Genomic DNA, 23,793 nt, shown 5'->3' with positions numbered 1-23,793 from the left:
CCTATTTACATTTAGTAATATTGGCATAAAATGATGACACATGCTATGTTAAAAAAAAAGACTAAAGAAATTTATTCCCTGGTACAGTAGGTTAAATGGTGGTCTGCCAAAAGATACATTCAAGTCCTAACCCCAGGTAATCTACAGTTTCAAGACGAGGTCATTCTGGGTTAACTCGGTAAACCCTAATCCTGACAATAAGCATGACAACAGGAGAAGGTCATGTGAAGCTGGAGGCAGGGATTAGAGTCCTGTATCCACAAGACACGGAATACCTGGAGCCACCAGAATCTGCAGAGAGCAAGGGAAGGAATCTCTATTACAGGTTTAAGAGGGAAAGCAGCCCTACTGAGACCTCAGTTTTAGACTTCCTGATTCTAGACCTGGGGGATAATACATTTCTGTTATTTTAAGCCACCAAGTCTGGGTAATTCGTTACAGCAGCCTCACTCACCGTCAATTTGCCAAATGATCTAGTAAATCAACCAAAAACCAGAGCCAAAGTAAAAAGATAATGGCTGTAGAGGGCTCTAGCTTGGAGCCAGTGGAGAATGAGGCCCGTTTGTTTTCAAGCTATACAAACCTCTCAACTAACAAACTGCTTGCATAAGAGGTAGAAAACACTGTTCATTCAATAAATAAGTTAGTAAGCACGGACTTTGTTCAAGGTCTATGCTAGGCTCTGGGGACACAAGGATGGATAAAATCATTACAGCTTAGTGGGCAGAGGGAGGAACTGAGCCAGAAATAAAGCTTCTGGTTCAAATCACTGCCTGTTTGGGGGTGTCAGTCTCTCAAAGCATGGGTTTTTGCAGTTGTCCTGTGAGGAGAGTATCCCCTGTCTTTACTGGACAAAGCTATTTCAAGGATCCTTGAGATAATGTCTCAAAGGAATTCCAAGATCATTTAAAAAGAAAAACAGAATTGTAGCTAACACTGAGATGTGTCCCAGTGAGGGGCAGAGGGTGCCTAACCCCTCAGGTCTCACCAATTGACTTTCTCTCTGAATTTAGACAGTCTCCTAACCTTGTCAGCACAGCCCTGTGGTCAGCCAGCCAGCCACTCACTACCAGGGATCATGACTGACTTGTGAGAGGAAACCCATTTGCCATCTTTTCTCATTAGGAATAAAAAGACATATGAACTGGTATGTTAGGTAAGAGTGAAAGTGTAGGAACCAGTCAACCAGGTCATGTGGAATGCAGATTTTATAGCCAGTCAAAGGGGATGGTTATCAGGGTGGCTGGAGCAATGAGGGAAGAGTTAATGGGCTGGAGTGCCACCTAAGAGTCCTCACACCATGCATGACCTTGTCATCCTACACTTGAATTCTTTGCCTGTGACTCTCAGTAGACTGTGAATTCCCTATGGAAGGAATAATGTTTGTTCAATATTGTACCTCTACTGTCTTGCACAATACCTGGCATATAATAGGCACTCCATTTTTTTTTTAGCTGTGGATGGACACAGTACCTTTCTTTTATTTATTTATTTTTATGTGATGGTGAGGATTGAACCCAGTGCCTCATACATGCTAGGCAAGTGCTCTACCATGGAGCTACAACTCCAGCCCCTCAATATTTGTTTTTAAAGTGTATTAAAAATGGTAAGATTTGCTAGGTACCATGGCATGCACCTATAATCCCAGCTACTCAGGAGGCTGAGGCAGGAAGATTGTAAGGTTAAGGCTGGCCTCAGCAAATGAGCAAGACCCTGTCTCCAAATAAAAAGAGTTCTCAATGGTAAAGTGCCCTCTGAGTTAAATATTCAGTACAACAACAACAAGATAAAACTGATGGTTGCTAAAAATCAGGTGGACAGAATGTAGAAGGGTGGTGTTCTAGGGAACAAGAACCCAGGAATAAAGACATAAGCCTTCAGGGAAATAGAGTTAGAAGGATGATGTGAAGAACTCCCCACTATTGATACCAATACTGCTTTTTGGGCTTCATTGCCCTGGGAGACCATCTTTGTTCCATTAACAGAACTCTAATGAGGAAAAATACTTCCCACCTTCTGATCACCAGCATATCCATTGTCCTTACCCTTGAGCACCTCATTGATATACTGGTTGAAGTAATCCACTCTCAAAGAATCATCAAAGAGATCTTCACTCTCTCCTATGGGCATGCCATTCCCAGCCAGGTAGATGGGAACTTTTCCTCTCGTGTATTCCAGGGACACAAACCGCAACAGCCTCCTTATACCCCAGGGCACTATGCGAATCCAAGAAGAGGAAGTTTGGGGCCATGCAGGGTCCACATGTTGGGAGAAACCTCCGATATTATCATAGCTGGGGATGCAGGTGACTTGTTGGGCCTTGCTGATGAGGCGGGAGGTGTAATGTGACAGGCCCAGAAAGTCGGCAGAGCCCTTTAGGAGCTGCTTCTCGGCCTCGGTGAATTCAGGGAGCTGGGCCATAGGCTGGGGACACTGTTTGTTTATCTGTTGAATCTGAGCCTTCAGAGTGGCGGGGTAGTCTCCATCCACAAAGATGGGGTGTGCAAACCAGCCCAGCATGAAGTGCAAGAAGCGCTCAGAGGCTATCAGGTCCTCAGGTCTCTCTGGAGACAGGGGCTCTGCCCAGTCTGAGTTCAGCACTATGCCCACACGCCCCTGCTGCTGCAGGCGATGCTGACTGTCATAGTGGTGCCAGGTTCTGGCGTGAGCCTTGAGGATCGAGTGAGCCACCTTGTGAGGAAGAAAGAAGGAAACAGCGCTTAGCATCAATGACAATGTCAACAATAGCACTAATGAGTCAAAAATAAGGCCACAATAACATCAATGAGTTAATACCAATGTCAATATCAAGGCAACAGAGAAGACAACACTTTGTCAATATGATATCAACACTATTTTCAACAAGTCATCAACAACTCAACATTAACACCAATGTCAATAATGTCAACTAGTCAATAATAACATCAAAAAATCAACATGAGCCAGGTGTGAGGCGCATCCCTATAATCCAGTGACTCAGAGGCTAGGCAGGAGGATCACAAGTTCAAAACCAGCCTCAGCAACTTAGTGAGGGCTGCCATAAAATAAAGTTAAAAGTAACAAAGGCCTATGAATGCAGCTCAGAGGTAAAAACCCTCCTGGGTTTAATTCCCAGTACGGTGAGGAAAAAACATTATTGTCAACACTATCAACGTGAGTGTTAACACCAGGGAGGCAACGAGTTAACCATTCAACATCAACAAATCAACACCGACAGCATCAACAACCACCTGAACATAACATGTCAAGAGCACCTACTGCTCAATAAATCCTGTCACATAATCCTTTCAACCACCTCATGTGGCAAGTACAGCAATTACCACTTTACATATGAGGAAAACGAGATCCACGTAGGTGTGATAACTACAAGGCTACAGTCAGGAGAAACATGAGAATATAAAACCAAGGCAATCTGACTCCGGGCCTGTTTGTAACCCACATCCCTCTAATCCAGTGACTCAGAGGCTGAAGCAGGAGGATCACAAGTTCGAAACCAGCCTCTCTACTCAATAAGTGATTATAGAACAATTTGTCAGGGGTAAAGGGATATTATTTTAATTAATGCACAAGGGAGAAGACCACTTTTTCTAACCTACTTGTTCTGTAGTCTTCTTAAATGTATAAAGAAAAACCACAACCAGGAACTATCCCCACACAGTGCTGGGGATGGAACCCAGGGCTCGTGGCGTGCTAGGCAAGTGATCTACCACTCAGCTGCATCCCCCAGAGTCTCTTTATAGACTTAGCTCATCATCTTGGAAAAGTTATCAGCTTTCTTGGTGGAACATGGGAAAATAGGGATAAAAATGGAGTGGTATGGAGTATAACAAGCTTACTTTCATAACAAGACTGTTAATAACTTGCTCTGCAAACTTGAACTATCGGTTCCCTCAATTTCAGCTTTTCTACAAGAACTCTATATTATGCAGGAGGACTAAGTGAGATTCACATACGTAAAGCACCAAGCAAAAACTTGGAGTGCTGAAGGGAGGTTGCTAAATCTTAGGTTTTTTTTTTTTTCTTTTTATCATCTGAAAAGATGGACACGTACTTTTGAAGAATTTCATATCAAAATGTGGCCTGGGAAGCAACACCTGGCTTCTCTTGTGTCCTGAATGTTAGTCCTTAATTGAGCTCTAAACACTACTGGCAAACTTCTCCTTTCCAAAATGCAGGAATGGGCCCTATTTAACTAGTCTGTGCTTGGCAGGGTGCTCGTTTGTGCCATTAGGCAATCATTAGAAACAATCATTGTTACTGTGATACAATGTGGAAAGTGCTAATAACATGATGCCAAGTAAACAGTGAGCACTAAACCAAAGCCTAAGTGCAAAAAGCCAAGAATGGAAAGAAATACTAGACATTGTTCCTTAATAGTTGTTATGGACTGAATTGTGTCACCCTAAAATCTGTATGTTGAAGCCCTAGACCCCAAGACAACGGTTTTTGGAGAGGAACCCTTAGGGAGGTAAAGAGATTTAGGGGAGGTCACAAAGGTGGCGCCCTCTTGGTGAGATTAGTGTACTCATAGGAAGAGCCATCAGGGTGTGCTCTTGCTCTCCCCATCACGTGTGAACATAGCAAGAGGGCAGTCTGCAGACCGGAATGAGAGCCCTCCCCAGAGAGACCTCGTTAGTACCTTGATCTCCAATTTCCCAGCCTCCAGTAGTGTGAAGAAAACATCTCTGTTGTTTAAGCCACCAGACTATGGTATCTTGTTACAGCAGCCTAAACTAAGACTATCTCAGTATTAAAACATGTTAATTAATAAATAACAAGCAACAATTGAAGGAGCTGGGGAAGTGGCTCAGTGATAGAGTGTTTGCCTAAATAAATAGAATTTGAGAAGAAGAGTGAAGGGAACTTTCTCAAAGTCTCTAAAAATATCTTGGGAGTCATAGTGAAGCCTAAGAAAGTCTCAGTCATAAGAAAAACCTAAGAAGAAAAGGTTTGGATGAGTTTTACAACAGGCAGACACTGAGAAAGCATGAAACCTTTCGTTTTCAAAGGGGCTGCTTTCCAGGCACGCAGTCACTTGTTAACAAGAGCAGAACAGAAGCTTTGAGAGAGGGGCTTTGGCATCTCATCGTGTCACTTACACATGATGTTCCAGTTCGCTCTAATTGTGAACATTTCAAATTGTTCTAAGTTTATTATGTGTGCCACTAACATCTCTCCCAGAAGGTTATAACATGTTGAGGACATGGCTGATCTCTCCCCTTAACCTGGAACAGAACCCAAAATATGAAAGGGAAAGCCAGCCTAACAAATCTACCCTAAAGAATCTTACCAGGGAAAGCTGCTGGATTTTCTGGGAGATTCTGAAAGAAAAAGGGACATGATGGAAAGAACCCATAATAACCCATTTGAAATTTGGTCCCCAGAGCCTAGCATTGTGGTGCATGCCTGAAGTCCCAGGTACTAGGGGAGCTGAGGCAGACAGATTGCTTGAGCCCAGCCGGGAGTTTAAGACCAGCCTGGGCAACACCTGAGAGCCTGTCTCAAGAAAAGAAAAATTAAAAATTGGTCCCATTTGTCTATCTCCATCTTGTCGAAATGATATCTGATTGCCTTCTAAGAAAGCCACCCCCGTGTCCCACCTCCCCATCTCTCAGTGTGGGTGGGGCCTGGGGTCACGAGTCCCCTAGCTGAGATCCAGAGATGGATTCAGGAGTGTGTCTGTGGTCACCCAGAGACCGGGAGATAGGAGCAAAAGCAAACGGCTGCCCAGGGATCCCAGGGATGAAGACAACAAGGGAAACGGGAGAGCGGCTGGGTCTGGAACTATCTCCTGTGCTATGATCAAGTTCCATCTTGACTAAGCTACAACCAAGATTTTTCAGTTTGCTGAATTCACGAATTCCCTCCTTGATTAACACAAAGAGGCCTAGGTCACATGAGAAACTTGCTCTTTTTTTTTTTTTTAAATAAGTGCAGTGCTGTGGGTGGAACCTAGGGCTAGGCAAGCCCTCTATGGCTATGGCTCCAGCCTGGGGACTTGCTTTGAGTCAGGAAGGGAGTCTCAGAACCTGTCTTCCAACCTGCAACCCAACAGTGAGGTCATCACAAACATTGTTTATCCTCTCTGAGCCCAATTTTCTCATCCATCAGGGCAATTCTAAGGAATTCTATTTTTAAAGAGCTAGTCAGTGTCTGGACAAATTTGTTAAGGTCTGTAAGCAAGTCAGATTGGCACCTGTTATTTTGCCAGAGAAATATTAGAGTCTGTAAACAAGTCTGCATGGCGCCTAGCAAAATGCCAGAGGGAATAATTTGTAAAGTAACAAAAGTGAGCCATTAAGTGTGGAGATTCCTTATTGGTTGACTGCTGTATCTATTTTATGCTAATTAGATAAGCTGTGTAAAATGTATAAATATCGCTCAGATCCTACAATAAACGGCTTCCACTCCTGCTGTATCAACGTACACAAGTTATTCGTCACCCCCCGGTTATTTTGCCCAGCCAGCTGGGCTGCAGCACAAATTAAGTTAATTAATTTATGGTTTCCTTTCCCTCCCTCTGATCACCTTTAAAGAACAAAAAGTAAAGACTTGCTGATGCCAAAGAGACAGATAAAATTACTTTCTTCCAGCCCAATTAGGAGCTGTGGGAATGGGCAGTACCTTAAAAGAGGCTACTCCTGGGTCAGAAATGCCCGGTGCATGTTGGCCGGTGCCATAGCCTGCATAGCTTATCACCCATGGCTCGTGGAAGGTCACCCACAACTTCACACGGTCCCCAAAAGTGGAGAAGCAGAAGGCGGCATAATCCAGGAAGGCATCCACCACGCTCTCATTCTGCCATCCGCCGTGATCCTGCAGGGCCTGAGGCAGGTCCCAGTGGAACAGTGTCACCATGGGCTCGATTCCAGAGTCCAGCAGGCTGTCAATCAGCTTGTTGTAGTAGGCAACCCCTCGGAGGTTGGGGCTGGTCCTGTGCCCAGTGGGGAAGATCCGGGACCAGGAAATGGAGAACTTGTACACTTGAGCCTGGAGGCCACGGAGCAGGGCGACATCAGAGACTGGCTTGTGGTAACTATCACTGGCCACCTTTGGTGTTGCCTGGCCATTGATGGCATTCAGGTGCCCGTATTGGTCCCAGATGCTCGCCCCTCTCCCACCCTCAGCCCAGCCTCCTTCCACATTAAAGGCTCCTGTGGAGACGCCCCAGAGGAAGCCTTCTGGAAAAGCATCCTGCAGGAAGGCATCTCTCTCTGCCCTGGACTGGTTAGCAAAGGTTTCCCAGACTCTCTGGTAGGCTGAGCCTGAGTACAAGGACCCAGCTGCCATCTCTTGGTCCTGATGCTGGTCGGTCTGAAGGGCCAGGCTTTCAGTCAGAGAACAAGATACGCTGTGGGGTTGAAGTGACACAAAGGAATGATCAGTGACTCGGAGTTACAAATACCCCCATGCTGATGAATAGGGTTCAACGGACTTAATCTGTAAAGATTTCAGAAACACCGAGTCAACTGCCACATTCACAGAGTCATGGCAGGCAGTGACTCTTGGTTGTGGAAATTGTTAAATATTGTTCTTACTTGAGAATAGTAACAGTGCTACTGATCCCCATGTTGGTCTACCCTGAATACTGTCTTCAGTTCTGATACCAAACTTAATTCTTCTTATGACTTATTGTGTAAAACAACTAATAATGAGGATTTAAATTTCTTGAGCCAAGATTCTATGCCATTAACAGTGATAAGAGTAGATGTATATTATCTCATTTAATTTTATGACTACTTTACAAGATAGTACTACAACTCATCTTCATCCTACGGAGCGAGAAACAGACTTAAAGAAATGCATACCTTCTGGGCCTCAGGGGCAGCAGCTATTTACCAGCTGGGACAAGAGTATTTCAATAATGAAACTATGGGTATAGCTCTCCTGCTAAGTACCAACTATCTGGGCATGGCAGCACACACCTGCAATCCTAGCAACTTAGGAGGCTGAGACAGGAGGATGGCAAGTTTGAGGCCAACCTAGGGTAATTTAATAAGACCTTGTCTCAAAATAAAAAATAACAAGGGCTGAGAAAGTGAAAATACTGGGGAATGATATTGGCCAAATTATATTGTTAGAGTGTGTGCATGTTCAAATATGTAACAGTGGAGACCATTACATACAACAATAATGCACCAATAAAAAATATGGAAAAGGAGTCAGGGAATATGGCTCAGTGGTAGAGTGATTGCTTAGCATGTACTAAATCCTGGGTTCATCACCGTACAATGAAAACAAAAACCAGACATGTACCCACTAAATATCAGTCTTGTCTACAATCTCTTTTCTTCCTCTTGCTGTCTGGATTGCGGACAGGATATCAGGAGCTAGAGCGTCCATCTACCTATCTATCCGACTTAAGGATAAAAATGAAACAAGATAGAGGCCTGGACTCCTGGTGAGCATCGCTTCTCCTTGATCCCAAACCTTTCAAGTGGTAGTAATGTCTCTATTTTTAATCATGTACCATTATGTGAATGTGTGAATGTTTCTGCTTATGTGTATATGTTATATATTTGAAATAAAACACCACATCAACCAGGCACAATGGCACATGCCTATAATCCCAGACACTTGGGAGGCTGAGGCAGGAGGATGGCAAGTTCAAAGCAAGCCTTAGTGAGGGCAACTTAGTAAGGGCAACTTAGTGAGGTGCTAAGCAACTTAACAAGACCCTGTGTCAAAAAATTAAAAAAGGGCTATGCATGAGGCTCAGTGGCAGAGCACCTGAGTTCAATCCTCAGTACCAAAACAAAAACAAATCTCGCACACACACACGTGAAGTGCTATCCTTACATGCGACATAGTCTATTTTCTATTTTATTCTAGTCTATCTCCCATTCCTTTCCTTTCTTTTAAAAAAAGTTTTTGGTTGTCATCCTCTAAATTGATTTCACCTTCGGTGAGCTGGGCCCTGCAGGCTGGAAAGCATCAACCACAGTGTACTGCAAACTGTACTCAGCAGAGCCAACCTTGAGGAAAGGCTAGCAGAAGTGGATGTGTCTGTCCACACAGGGAAAAGAAGGTGGAGGTCAAGAGCATCACCTCTGAGGGCCATCATGTGGAAGGAGACCACACTAGACCAGATTGGCCCAGAGCACAGAATTGGCAGAAGTGACAGGGACACTGAAGAGGGGTCTCCCTTCCAAGGGGGGATGCCAGAGCAAATCAGCCCCACATTAGGGATCTTCTAGACCAAGCCCCTCTGCTTTACTTAGCATCAATTTCCCCAGATTCACTAGAGCAGTGGAGACGGGGGGACCACCATTTATGGTTGTGGATTATCCCAAACACATGAATTGTGGAGCCTGACCAGGTATGTGGGAGCTGCTTGGTGCTTAGTCAGCTGTGCACATACGCAGCCTCGGCTGATCATGACCTCACTCGGCCCTCTGACCCTGACTCTGAACTCCTGACATAGAGGAAAGAAAGTCTGAGGAAATAAACTGCCCTGGGTGGAACAGGCCCTGGAGCAGGGAGTCTGGGGTTTGCCTAACCTGGGGAAAGATTTAGTGCACTAAGAAGCACTCTGTGGCCAGAGAGATTCCAAGTGCCCCGCTTCAGCCCACCTGCCAAACAATGCTCTTCTGTCCTTTTGGAATGTAGGGCTGTCTCCCCTGCTGTGCTCTGGTCTTTTTGGGACCTCTCTGCCTCACCTGTGAAGTCTAAAATTCTCGAGGGAGAAAACTGGTAGTCCTGAATCCCCCTCCCCTGCTTCCCTTCCACCAGCAGGTCTCCATCCACATCCAACTGAGTCAGGGCCCCTGCTGTAAACCAATGTTGGATCTTCCCTTCAGGAGAAATGCAATGAGGTCAGGGTGTTGGAGAGAACCTCAGAGCTGGTGTCACTTGTGTTTTGTACTTACTGACCTCCCAGGGAATCCATTTTATTTTGGTCTGTTTTTTTTTGTTGTTGTTGTTTTTCTCGGCCAGAAGACATAGCCCAGCACTTCTTGGTGGACTGTAAGGTCAGGGAGAAGGTGACTTCTCTGCTCATGGCACCATTTTGCCCACACAGCAGAAAGTCTGACGTATGACAGATACCCAAGCAAGATCTGTTAAACTCAACCGCTGATTTGAAGTGAGTTGAAAATATGGACAATAAGAAGTGATTATGGCTCAGGACAGCCAAATGGCACCACTGTTCACAAAATGTGCAGAGGAATGACAAGGAGAGCTCCAGCAGAGGGTCTGGGAACCAAATGACGGTCTCCAGTCTGTCCTACCTAATAGCATGGTGTGTAAAGTCCACCTGTGACATCCTGAGGGAGTGCTGAGGTTGTGGGGACTTCTCAGTGCCACCTTCCACACCATCCTCTTTTTGCTCATTTAATATGGGATATGATATAATTACAGGGCTAACCTTAAATCTGCTCCAATTTCATTTAAAGTATATAATTTATAAAACCTTGTAAATTTACAAACTTCAGTCATTGATAAATTTTTTGCTGTCTCATCATTGATCAAAACCTCTATCCTGAGAACTCTTAAGATAGGCTTCTGCAAAAACTGTCCCTCCTGTCTACACTGTCCCCAGTGGGGAAGAGATTTCACTTAAGGAAATGGGGGCAAGAACTCACTTCATGAACCTAGTGGGATGGTCAGATCTCTGTTTAACCTGGCCTCTTTTCCACACGCACTGTTTCTAAGATCTTAAACTAGAAGAAAGGATTCAAATCTCAGCTCTGCTAATTGTGTGCAGCTGGAGTGAACTGATAACAGAGGAAGCCAGACCGTAGAGCCTAAACCAAAATCCAGTGAGGGATAACTTCTCCAGCTTTCCTCTGACCCCTTCTCCTTGTTTTTGAATGACCATAATAAACCTGCTGGTCCAATAAGCAGTGCCAACAATCCCAAAAAGAGATCCCATGTGAAAGAACAGCAGAGTAATCTAAAAATATCAGTGACTTAATCTAACATCACCTTTTCTTGGAACTTGATGAGCAGGTCAGGAGCTCATTAACATCAAACCCAATGGTGAGCACTTGGTCCTTATTTATGGCTGTAAAAGAAGAAATTGAACTCTATATGAAACTCAACCAAGAATGTGTGCATCTGATATCAGCAGTTTTCCTCACTCATAAAATATCCCCAAACTCTAAGCAACAGTTCCAGGTCCCTCTGAATATACCATGGGCTAAAAGGTTAAGGAGAGCAGACATTTCTGATCTCCTTACACACTTAGTGGTATAATCAGAATCACCTGCAGATTAAAGAGATTGTCAGCTTCACCCCAGAGCCTCCGACACTGGTCTGGGTGGGGTCCAGGAAACGCATTTCTAAGTCCCCAGGTGATGCTGATCCTGATGCTGCTAGTCTAGGAACTGCAAATTTGAGAACTGTTGATTTAGAATTTAAACATCTGAAAGCAATGGAATTTTAAAATTGTGGTTTGCATATACATCAACATAAAAATTACCATTTTAACCATTTATAAAGGTCTGGCATTTAAGAACAGTACTCATGGTGCTATCAAAAGTGAGTTGGGGTGAGGATATTAGGTAAGTGTGCACATTAGCTGCAGAGGCCCGTGGAGTCGGTGAGGCACGGGGAAGAAGAGGCAATGGACGGAGACTAGCAAACAAAGATCAGCTTTCATGCTTACAGTGTACATCCGAGGCCCAATGGTCTTCATCTGTGTAAGAGGCATCCCTGGCCTTGTATAGAGCCTCACCTCTTTCTTGGGGCAATGGGAGCTGTTTGCCAGGGAAGGCAGAGGACCCCCAGACCCACCTGGGTAGGTTTCTCAGACCAGTCGTCCTCCCGTGCCCCTCCTCCTATTCAAACCCCATCATTTAAGACTGTTAGTCACCAGGCCAGTTGAACCAAATGTCCCTCAAAATCTCTCCCATGAGGACCCACTTACCTTCCAGAAGGCTAAAAAGCAGATTGGCAGGACTCTTCCTGGTAGAGGGACAGTCCTGAAGTTTTAGGGTGAAGATAAAAACTTTCACTTTTGGTTCAATGGTCTGAAAAATATAAAGGCCAGCAAGTGAATGAAGCTCCCTAGGAAGTATCTTTTGAAAAGAGGGACAGGGTATCAAGATGAGACGTCACAAACATTCCCTAGCTTTGAAAATGACCTCTCGCCATATCAGTTAATTAGAGTAGCTGACTCTAGACCTTGAAGGAGAAAGACCTACATGGTTTAGTACACAGGCCACTCTCCTCACCCCTACCTGCACCCTTTCTTCATCTTGGGTACACAAGGAATGTCTTGGAGCCAAGAACAAGGCCATCTGCTCTCATGAGGAGCCCGTGTTACTCAAGAAACCACCATCACCATATTTTTAGATGTCTGAGGTTTGCTTAAAAATAATCTGGTTTAGAAGGTAGAGGAGAGGGGTATAGGTAAAATAGTACTTGCAGCTACAGATGGATTCATAGGGGTTCCTTATATTTTTCCCCTTACTTTTAGATACACCTGAAATTTTCCATAATAAAGTTAAAAGAGGGGCTGGGGATGTGGCTCAAGCGGTAGGGCGCTCGCCTGGCATGCGTGTGGCCCGGGTTCGATCCTCAGCACCACATACAAACAAAGATGTTGTGTCCGCCAATAACTAAAAAATAAATATTAAAATTCTTAAAAAAAAAAAGTTAAAAGAGCTGTCATTATTAACTATTATGGTTTAGATATGAGGTGCCCCCAAAAAGTTTGTGTGAGATAGTGCAAGAACATTCAGCAACATTGTTCTAAAACAATCAGGCTATGAGAATTATAACATAATCAAAGATATGATGTGACCTATCACTGATTTGGATTAATTGGGTGGTAACTGTAGGCAGGTAGGGTGTGACTGGAGGAGTTAGGTCACTGGGGGCGTGCCATTGGGATTTATATTTTGTCCCGGCTGAGCGGAGGTCATTCTTTGCTCCCTTGTTTCCATGTCCTGAGCTGCTTTCCTTTTCCATACCCTTCCACCATGATGTTTTGCCGGCTGCCAATGGATTAAGACCCTTGAAACAGTAAGTGCCAAATACACTTTTTCTCCTCTACATTGTTCCTGTCGGGTGTTTTGGTCCCAGAGGTGAAAAGGTGACGAGAACATTAAGTGTAGAGCAGGTGTTCTCCACTTTAGTATCACGGGAAGTATCTCCAAGCTGACTTGCTTCATTTCATATTACCCTTCCTTGGGAGGCTGGGATCTGTCTGGTTATTTTCCCTCTCACTAATTTTTCCTCCTCTGAGCCATTAAAGGCTACAAGAGATACCAATAGCAACTACTTAAAAGGAGCCAGGCACATTCTTTATTTTCTCATAGCTTCCTTTGACAATGTCCCTTCTTGACAGGTGAGGCATCCAAAGCTCGGAGAAGCCAGGTGAGCTGCCCATGAGCACACTGTTGGTGGAGCAGCACCTCCACACAGGTTCGGTCCTTTCCCAGGGATGGATCAATGCAGGAGATCCAAACAACCCAGGGCAGCATACTTACAGAACTGAGGTTTTTTTCCTTCTTGAAGGATCCATACAACTGGTGTGGGGGGGGTGTGTGTGTAAATTGTGACATTCTAGGACTAATGAACTAGAAATGTTTGGGGCCCCTGCCCTGCCTTCTGCAGAATGAAGTGTACCCTGGGCGAACAGAGCCTTTTCTGATAACTTGATATGGGACTCAGTGTGTGCCTCTTGCAGAACTCAGAAGCTGGGGCTGTGCTGTGCCTCTTTATCAAGGTGCTGAGGATGTTCTCAGGCCCTAAGATACCTGGGCACCATTGATGAGTGGCAGCTGAGGGCCCCTGAGGCTCAGCAAGGTGCTCTGGGGAGATAGAAGGGATAGAAGTGAGTGTGTATTGATCTCGACAACACCTCCACCCTCTCCCCTTGCAGTCCATGGGAGAGGCCCCTTCAAGTGTGGGGGCATCTAGGGTGAGAAAGGAGGTTATGTTGAGAAAGAAGCTACAGGCAGCATGCTGCAGGCTCCTGTGGATGCTCCTCAGCCCCTCTCCTCAGGGAGAACTCAGCTGTTCTTTTTTGCATGCTGGGGATCAAATTCAGGGCCTCGTGCATGTACAGGGCATGCTCTACACTGAGCTATAGCCCCTGCCCCATTCTAAATCTTTGAGGCTGCATCTGAGTTGTGAAGTCCAACATCTGGAATTGAATTCCTACATAAGGAAACAGAAGGAAAGAAAGAACTGTTGCAGGGCTTAATATATGGCTCCTAAGTTTGTCCACAGGATGGCCAGCTATGAACTGAGGTTTCATAGCATTTTCCAGACACCAGTGGTGTAGATCTTGAAAAAGAAGCACTTTAAACCACATCCTCTAACACAAAACCTGCAGATGCTCCTGTTGACTGGAGGCAAGCTGCATCTGAATAACTGAGATGGGCCTTTTTAGATGTTTTTTAGATTCTGTAGCCTTTAGCTTGGCCACAAGCTCTGGTTTAATCCCTTGAGGAAGGGAAAGGCAAATTTTGTTGTCAGGCACAAGAGGATCTCAAAGACACCACCATTCTGTTTAAGACCCAGAAATCTCACCCAGGAAGCCCAGAAGTGCAGGCTGTGGTTCTCAAGCAAGTTTAGGTTCAGGTGAGAAGAAGCTTACAAAACAATTAAAATAGTATGCAATTAAAAAAAAAAATTCAACCTTCATTATAAAGTTGCCAACCTTTTGCTTATTTTTGTTTTGGAGAGGCAGTGTAGTGTCTTAGAATGAGAAAGCCCTGGTTCAAATCCTACCTCCAGCACTTACTATAAAGCATCTGACCTTGGCTACCTAGGCTCATTAAGTAGATTTACACTTGTGCAAATGCGTTGGTTTAGATATGGTTTAAGTGTGTTCTCTCAAAGGTTCGTGGGTTGGGTCTTGGTTCCCTGGGTGGTGGTATTGGAAGGTGGTGGGACCTTTAAGAGGTGGGGCCTAATGGGAGGGTGTTAGGGCAACTGGAGTGTCCCCTTGACTATGGGACCCCAGTCTCTCTCTGGTTTCCTGTCTCACTGATGTTTTTCATCACACACAAGCTCCCATCATGAAGGGATGCAGCCAAGAGGGGCCTGACTGGAGCTGAGCTGAGCTGAACTGATGCCAGTGCACCATCCTTGAAGCTACAGAACTGTGAGCTAAATAAACCTCTTTTTAAAAATAAAGTTAGCTTGCCTCAGGTATTTTGTTGTAGTATACAAAATGAACTCACAGCAATCGTCACTACCATCAATGAACTGTCTTTTTAAAACTGAGAACACTGAAAATTTCAATTCTCAGGCAATTCCAATGAGAGTAGAAGATCCAATGTGAATATGTACCTTAACAAGTCAACCCTTATTTCCTTTTCTAGGAAAGACTGCCTAATACCCAGTATTCTTTAGGGATGTTCTTAATGAAAATATCCCCAGATGCATCATGGCAGATCTTTTGACTGTGTAGAAGTTCAGTTCACACATTAACCAACACATTAGATGTCTAATAGGCTCTTAGGAACCCTCACTATTCATCGTTGTTAAGGAAAAGGGATCAAATTACCTGCAATATATTCAACTTCTGTGGTAGACTCTCCACACTTTGGCATTCATAAGACAAATCAAGAGATAGGAAATCAACTGAGTCCTAGAAATAAACAAATAGGGTCATTAGAGAATAAGAAGTTTCAAGGCAAAATGCTGCTTAGAAGTATTTTTTATTTCTCCCCTTATTTCTAAACTGAGTACCACAACGTGAGGTTTTCCACTGTGTGTGAAGGGGGAATGCCTATGTCTTGTTGGGAATACCTTATCTGTGTGCTCTGCCAAGAGCCTGGCACACAGAAAGTGCTCACTAATGGTTAAATGAATGAGCACATGAGTATTCCAGAAATGGTGGGTCACACCATGTAGACAAGGGAAGGCACTGGAGGTCAGAGGTGTCCCCAACAGCACATTCCCTGAGGCCCTCATGAGCTCTGTGAGCCTTTCTGGGGTTTGGGGTTTTGTTATAGTTTCAGGCCAGTTTGAAGTGCACCCCAGTTAACCCTAGCTTGACCCATCGACTGCCTGAGAGCATGACTCTCGTGGTCCTAGTCTACATCCTGATTAAGGACATAACCTTGGCCCTGTCTCTGGCCTGCCTATGTTGAAAAAACTCAGAGTCTCAACACGAAGATACCACACTGCCCACTTGTCTCAGTGAGTGGATGGCTACTCCATTTCTAACCGTGTCATAGTTAAGCCATGGCCTGCCTCTCCCCGTCATGGATCATCTTTTCCCTTAAGACATCTGGTGAGAACCAAGTGTGTCATGGACTTTGATAACTGATTCATCACTGCCTCCCCACTGCTTTCCCAATCAAGTTATCATCAGTGTCAACAAGACTCCTCACACTTGCTCTGTGCTCACTCAGAATTTCCCTTACCGGTCTTCTCAGTTCTTGCTTCTGTTTGTCAGTTCCATATAATACATAGTAATTGAGTCCCTACTCCTGCAAGTCATTGTGTTAGAAACGTGAGTGGGGATTCATATTTAAAGATAAATAAGATTCACAGGAGAAGGGTGCACTCCTGTAATCCCAGCGACTTGGGAAGCTGAGGCAGGAGGATCACGAGTTCAAAGCCAGCCTCAGCAACAGCAAGGCATTAAGCAACTCAGTGAGACCTGTCTCTAATTAAAATACAAAATAGGGCTGGGGATGTGGCTTAGTGGTTGAGTGCCTCTGAGTTCAATCCCAGGTACCCCCCCGCAAAAAAATTCACAGGAGCTTACAAGTTAATAAGGAAAATTAATACAGACATCACTTACATGAAGAAAAGGCAGAAAACAAGACGTGCTGTAAGAAAAGCCCACACCAATGATATTCAAACATCAGTGGAGATCACACCCACCTGGGAACGTGGATGCCTTCCAAGGGCCCAGATTTGTCCCACCACACTAAGCCTTGGTCTCTGTATTCTAACTCTAGGTAATTCTGATACGCAGCAAAGCTTCAGAATTGGTCTAAACAAATGGCTAAAGGGTCTAAGTGGGGAAAGAATTCAGCAGGTTGAGTTAGAAAGTATTGGGAGTGTGGTTAAGTAAGGCCTTCTAATAGAGCACATTCACATGGACATTAACAATAGGTAGGATTTTTTAAAAAAATATTTTTTTTAGTTGTTGATGTACCTTTATTTCTTATCTCTTTATACGTGGTGCTGAGGATTGAACTCAGTGCCTCACACATGCCAGTGAGCTACAACCCCAGCCCTGTAGGTAGGATTTTGATGGAAAAAGATTTGAGGAAGGTAGAACAGGAAGGACAAGAAGTAGATGTCGTGCATCATCTTGAAGAGAGTTAGCTAGCATAGTGTATACACTGGGTATAATAAGAATTGAGGAAGACAGTGGAAAGCCCTGAGGGATTTGTTGATTCAGGGGAGTGTGGCATCCTGATGGGATCCGAAAAAACTGTGCTTTTGGAAGGTTACCCTGAAGCATGGCACAGCATGGATCTAGGTAGGAAGACCAGTTCAAAGGCTACTGTCAGACACGCATTTTTCTGATGAGCACTTTGGTCTTCTGAGTTTATAACTGATAACAGTTATTACCCTTTGTAAATCAATTCAGGCAGCAATCTGGTTGTGCAATCAGCCCGAGAGTTGTTTATTCGGAATCTTATCACATCTGGGGTTTGAGTTCCTGCACTTGTAAATCTGAAAACTGAACCCTGATACATGTAACCCCCAGTGAGCAGCATGGGGTAATGATAGTACCGTGACAATGCCACAGGAACTACAGGAACTACAGAGATCAACTGTTTTTTTCTGATGACTTTCCACATTGCCCATCAGTCAAAAGGAGGCAAACCTGCTTACTGCTCAGATGTTTTAATTTTTCTTTTTAGAATGGAGAGTTATAGAGATGTAGAAACCAGGGTAGATACTCTAGGGAGCACATTTCTAAAACCCAGCGCTTGCCTAGCATGGGTGAGGCCCTAGGTTCCATCCTCAACACCACATAAAAACAAGTAAACTAAAGGTTAAATTTTAAAAACATAAAAATAAATTAAAAATTTTACAAAAAGGACTGGGGATGTAGCTCAAAGGTAAAGTGCCCTGGGTTCAATCCCTAGTACCACGAAAAAAAAAAAAAAAAAAAAACCCAAAAAACAAAACAAAACAAACGACTTCCCCCAGGTACTATAGAGGCTGTATCTCTGGGTTGTTGTCACCTTGACAAGTGCAGATGTGGATGGTTCTAGCAGGAGCTCCGAGATCTCTTCCACTCTTAGGACCACAGAGAGCTTTCCGCCTGAAACAACCAGAAGAACAGCAGGTGAGCGAGAGCAGCAGGCTCTGACCAAGGAAGCCACTGGGGCATTCATTTTCTACCCACCTTTCTCTAGGAAGGTAGAACTTTAAAAAGGACTTATGAAAAAATAGTTCACATGATTTTATCTGAAAGGCTGTAGAAAACAAAGTAGGGGGGGAAGAAAAAGTCCCTGAGAGACCGTTTTGTAGGAACAATATCCCTGCCCTACCACCAGCAAGATAAAAGGTGGCAAGGGAAGAACCTGCTTGGAAGGCAGGGTGCACTCAGGAAACTGATGTCACTTTGTCCTTGTTCACTGTGTAGATCTCAATATAGAGTCCTACTGTGCATTGAGTGAGAAACAAAGAGAATATTACCATATGCAACTTGTTTTGATTTAAGGAATCTAACAGTGACTCTCAAACTTTTGTATGCATCAGAATCACCTGCCAAAATTATTTTAAAATGCCAATTTCCAGACCTCCACCCTCAGATTTGGAGTCAGCAAACTAGGGTGAGCCCAGGAACACACATTGTAACACAAGCTACCTATGTGATTTGAAGTGGTCCTGAGACCGTAATTTGATAAACAGTGAGCTGTATTCTTCTTAAGTTGCCTTATGTTGCCAACTTTTTTTTTTTTTTTTTTTTTTTTTTGCGGGGGGCTTATGATGGTACTGGGAATTGAACCCAGGGATGCTTTACTACTGAGTCACATCCCCAGCCCTTTTTTAATTTTTTGAGACCGGATCTCACTAAGTTGCTTGGGCCTTGCTAAATTGCTGAGACTGGCTTTGAACTTGCAATGCTCCTGCCACAGTCTCCCGAGCTGCAGGGATTACAGGTGTGCACCACAATATCTGGCTCCCTGAATGCATTGATCAAAATAATCTGGCCAATAACAAGCTGCTATTGCTAGAGGTGTGGCAGGGGTTACTAGATGTTGCCCTGGAGTGTCCCAATGCTGGGCAAATGGGGGTGCTATGTGTGATTCTACTCTTCTCATCAGAGGGATGTTTACTTTTTTCTCATCCCTCCAACTCTGCCAAAAATCATATCTTCTTTTTCCTCCTGATTGGCAACACAACTAACAAACCAGTAGAAGGTTTATAACACATAAGAAAAATTATACTTTTTTATTTGCTAAAAATTATGTTAAAATAAGGCTGGGGAAATAGCTCAGTTGGTAAGTGCTTCCCTCACATGTACAAGGCCCTGAGTTCAATTCTCAGCACCACCACAAGAACAAAATTGTGGTAAGATATAACAAAATCTACCATTTTAAACACTGTGTGTGTGTGGCGGGGGAGGGTGGTGCTGAGGATTGAACTTGGGGCCTTGTGCATGCGAGGCAAGCACTCTACCAACTGAGCCATGTCCCCAGTCCATAAATACTTTTAATTGTACAATTCAGCAGCATCATGTATATTCATATTATTGTGCAGTCATCACCAGCATCTCTCTCCAGAACTTTTTCATCTTCCCGAACTGAAATTCTGTACCCACTAAGCAGAAACTCCCCTAGGTCTCCTCTCTTCCAGCCCCTGGTAATCTCTATTCCAATTTGTCTCTGAATTACTACTGGAGGTTACTGCATATGAGTAGAATCATAGAGTATTTGTCTTTTTTTGGGTGTCTGATTTATTTCACTTAGCATGTCATCTTCAAAGTTAATCTATGTTGTTGTGTTAGAATTTCCTTCCTTTTTAAGGCTGAATAATATTTTTTTGTAGGTACATTCCACATATATTTATCCATCTATAGACGGAGATTTGGTTTGTTTCCACCTTTTAGATATTATGAATAATGCTAAAATGAACATTGGTCTACAAATTCTTGTTTAACAATCTGCTTTCAATTCTTTTTTTTTTTTAAATTTTAATATTTATTTTTTAGTATTTGGCAGACACAACATCTTTGTTTTTTGTGGTGCTGAGGATCGAACCCTGGCCGCACGCATGCCAAGTGAGCGCACTACCGCTTGAGCCACATCCCCAGCCCCTGCTTTCAATTCTTATAGGTATATACCCAGAAGTGGAATTTGGATCATATGGTAATTCTAAATTAAATATTTATTTTATGTACTGGGGACTGAACCAGAGCCTTGCACGTTAGGTAAGTACTCTACCACTGAGCTATACCAGGCCCTTAAATTAAATTTTATTTATTTATTTTTGTAGTACTGGGAATTGAACCCAGGGTACTCTACCACTGAGCTACCTGTCTAGGCTCTTTTATTTATTATTTTATTACAGGGTCTTGCTTAGTTGCCCAGGCTAGGCTTGATCTTGTGGTCTTCCTGCCTTAGCCTCCCTAGTTCCTAGGATTACAGGCATGCAGCACCATGCAGCCTGGCTAAGTTAAAAATTTTAAAGAATCACCATTCTGTTTTCTACAGTAGCTGTGCCATTTTACTTTGCTGACCCCAATGCATAAGCACTGCAGTTTCTTTATGTTCACACCATCACTTGTTTTCTCTTTCTATTTCTCACTCTCTGTTTATGATGGCCATCCTAATAAGTATAAAGTGGTAACTAATTGTGGTTTGGATTTGTATTTCTATATGATTGGTGATGTTTCATGTGCTTATTGACCATCTGCATTATTTTCTTTGGAGAAATGTCTATTCAAATCCTTTGCCTATTTTTCATGGGATTTTTTTTTTTGCTTTAAAATAAAATAAAACAAAACAAAATGAAACAAAAAGGACTAGGGATTCAGCTCAGTGGTAGTGCATTTGCCTAGCATGTGAGAGGCAGGAGGATTGTAAGTTCAAGGCCAGCCTCAGCACCTTAGGCAGACCCTATTTCAAAATAAAAAATTATAAAAGGCTGGTATTAGCTCAGGGGCAAGACACCCCAGGTTCAACCCCACTGCTGCTACCACCACAAAAAAAATTGTGCATATGCATTATATAGTATACACACATACATATAGTATATATTAAAAAGAAGAAAGCATATATAGTCCAAAATTGGTATACCTAGCATTCACTTTGGGAATTTATTAAAAACACAAATGTTCTAGTTCTGCCTAGAACTACTGAATCAGAACTTCAGGTTACCTAAGAAATAGGAAATGAACAATTAAACTTACAGTATTCTCAGGGCTGGAGGTACAGTTCAAGGTAGAGCACCTGCCTAGCATAAGTAAAGCCTTGGTTTCAAACCCGTGCCACACACACACACACACACATAAAACAAAGCAAAAAAAAAACAAAACACCTTATGGGGGGCTGGGGATGTGGCTCAAGCAGTAGCGCGCTCGCCTGGCATGCGTGCGGCCCAAGTTTGATCCTCAGCACCACATACAAACAAAGATGTTGTGTCCGCCGAAAACTAAAAAACTAGCATGTGTGACGCACTGGGTACAATCCTCAGCACCACATATAAATAAATAAATTAATTAAATAAAGGTATTGTGTCCATCTATAAGTAATTTTAAAAAAAACACACCTTATGTTTTTTCATTCCCTGTCAGTATATCATCATTTTATTTTGTGTTTGTCTGTCTCCCTTGATGTAATGTAAGCTCTAGTTGGGGCTGGAGATGTGGCTCAAGTGGTAGCGCGCTCGCCTGGCATGTGTGCGGCCCAGGTTCGATCCTCAGCACCACATACAAACAAAGATGTTGTGTCCGCTGAAAAACTAAAAAATAAATAAATCTCTCTCTCTCTCTAAAAAAAAAAATGTAAGCTCTAGCTGCAGTGGATATACAGTGGTCTTAGTGGTCTTCATAAGAAAAGGGGTGGGGCTGAGGAAGAAGCACAGGCAATCTTGAAGCCTTGGATAGTTAGGAAGGCAGGTCTCCTTGTGAAGGGAGAGGGGACAATGAGACAATCAGTGGCTGCACAGTTTCTAGAGTGGGCAAGAAACTTAAAATATATTTTTCAAAGGGCATTATGCAATATAAACTACCCTTTCCTACCTCCATTGGAAAATCAATACAACATTGGTCTCTCCCACTGTATAGATATGAGGAGTCTATTGAAAGTAAGCAGAAGAAATACCAAGTCCGGCTCTAAGAAGGATGGGGGAAGGTGTGTGCCAAAGCTGCTGGTGGATTAGCTTCAGGGTCAATATGTACTTACCCTGAGAAGCAAATTTTTCATGGTAAATATTATAGGCCTTTTTGTGGGCATCAGTGACAGTCTGGAGACGCGAAGCTCTTGATTCCTGGTGCGGAAGATCCATTATTACTTCCTCCAAGTCACTAAAGGTGAACCAGATCCCAACTAGGTCCCCAAAGGAGTGGAAGGCAAATGTGGCATAGTCAGCAAAGAGATCAGCAAAGCCCTCATTTCTCTGCACAGGGCTGGCGGGTAGGGTCTGGTGGTGCAGTACAACCATGGGCTCAAGCTTCGCAGTCCTGAGGGCCTTGAGGAGTTGTCGGTAGCAATGCACTGTTTTCTCATCTGGATTCTTGGAGCTTCCTGATGGGAGAAGTTGTGCCCATGACAGAAATACTTTATAATGGGTGATCTTACTGGCATGAAGATTGCTGAAGTATTCTGGCAGGAAAGAGGGCAGTGGCTGGTGACAAACATAAATGTCCTTGTCCCCAGCTACAAAATTCAAACTCTGGTTTCCCAGTAGATAGCTTGGGTTGTGCAGCAAATCATTAGTTAGAGGACCAGCAGCTGAAATGAAATTTCTGTCAGATTCCCAGTCTAACCCCTTGCATGAAAAACTTAGTAGAACAATAAAGACTACATTCTGAGACAGCTCCATTTTCAGGGAACTGTTAGGTATGTGGAAGGAATCCTGACTTTTATAACAATAGCTGAGGTTGCAAAATTCTACATGATTGTTAACAATATTTAACCTGGTTATCTATGGTAGTGAAAGAAGTACATGGTTCACTAATATTTAAAATTTAACGATAATAAGAAATAACATGAAACCCTCAAACTATCCATTGAATTTAAGCAGAAGAACCTAGAAAATATCTGGGAAAAAATTCTCCACTTTTTGTCTATTACTTTAAAATTTATTTTTTTGTGGGGTGGGGGACCAGGGATTAAACTCAGGGGCACTCAACCACTGAGCCACATCCCTAGCCCTATTTTGTATTTTATTTAGAGACAGGGTCTCACTAAGTTACTTAGTGCCTCACTTTTTGCCGAGGCTGGCTTTGAACTCATGATCCTCCTGTCTCAGCCTCCCGAGCTGCTGGGATTACAGGTGTGCACCACTGCACCTGGTACTTCAAAATTTCTTGACATAAACAGAAATAAGTCCCTCAACAACTCCCCCACCACTTTGAAAATATGTGAACAGCTGGGCAAGGTGGCACACACCTGTTATTCTAGCAACTCTGGAGACTGAGGCAGGAGAATGTGTGTTCTAGGCCAGTATTGAATTTAATGAGACCCTGTCTCAAAATTTTAAAAATGTTAAAGGGTTGGGGAAGTAGCAGTGGTAGGAGTCCCTAGGTTTAATCCCTAGAACTACACACACTCCTATGCACAAAAAGCAAACAATGAATAATCTTGTAAAATATTTAAATATAGAAACATCTATGAAAACCTTGCAAATTCTCCTTTGATCACTTCCATATTCTTTCTAGAATAAACACCTTCAACAATGTGGATT

The 23,793-nt window shown here is 43.4% G+C and overlaps 1 protein-coding gene across 1 annotated transcript in view; it reads right to left on the bottom strand.

The window, feature by feature from the left end:
• Positions 1-22,929, bottom strand: part of Lct (lactase) — a 40,418-nt gene extending 17,489 nt beyond the window's left edge. Inside the window, exons 1-7 of the mRNA XM_077110281.1 lie at positions 22,290-22,929; positions 18,120-18,199; positions 15,467-15,550; positions 11,870-11,972; positions 10,927-11,005; positions 6,625-7,351; positions 2,046-2,691 (exon numbers count right to left, since the gene is read on the bottom strand). Of these exons, the coding sequence (XP_076966396.1) occupies positions 2,046-2,691; positions 6,625-7,351; positions 10,927-11,005; positions 11,870-11,972; positions 15,467-15,550; positions 18,120-18,199; positions 22,290-22,929 (2,359 nt within the window). The remainder of the gene's footprint in view (positions 1-2,045; positions 2,692-6,624; positions 7,352-10,926; positions 11,006-11,869; positions 11,973-15,466; positions 15,551-18,119; positions 18,200-22,289) is intronic.
• Positions 22,930-23,793: the final 864 nt, after the last annotated feature.

Source organism: Callospermophilus lateralis, chromosome 9 (genome assembly GCF_048772815.1).
Source record: "Callospermophilus lateralis isolate mCalLat2 chromosome 9, mCalLat2.hap1, whole genome shotgun sequence".
In the NCBI taxonomy this organism is placed as follows: domain Eukaryota; kingdom Metazoa; phylum Chordata; class Mammalia; order Rodentia; family Sciuridae; genus Callospermophilus; species Callospermophilus lateralis.
The sequence above is the reverse complement of the archived record's forward strand: the minus strand, read 5'-3'. Positions and strand labels throughout refer to the sequence as shown.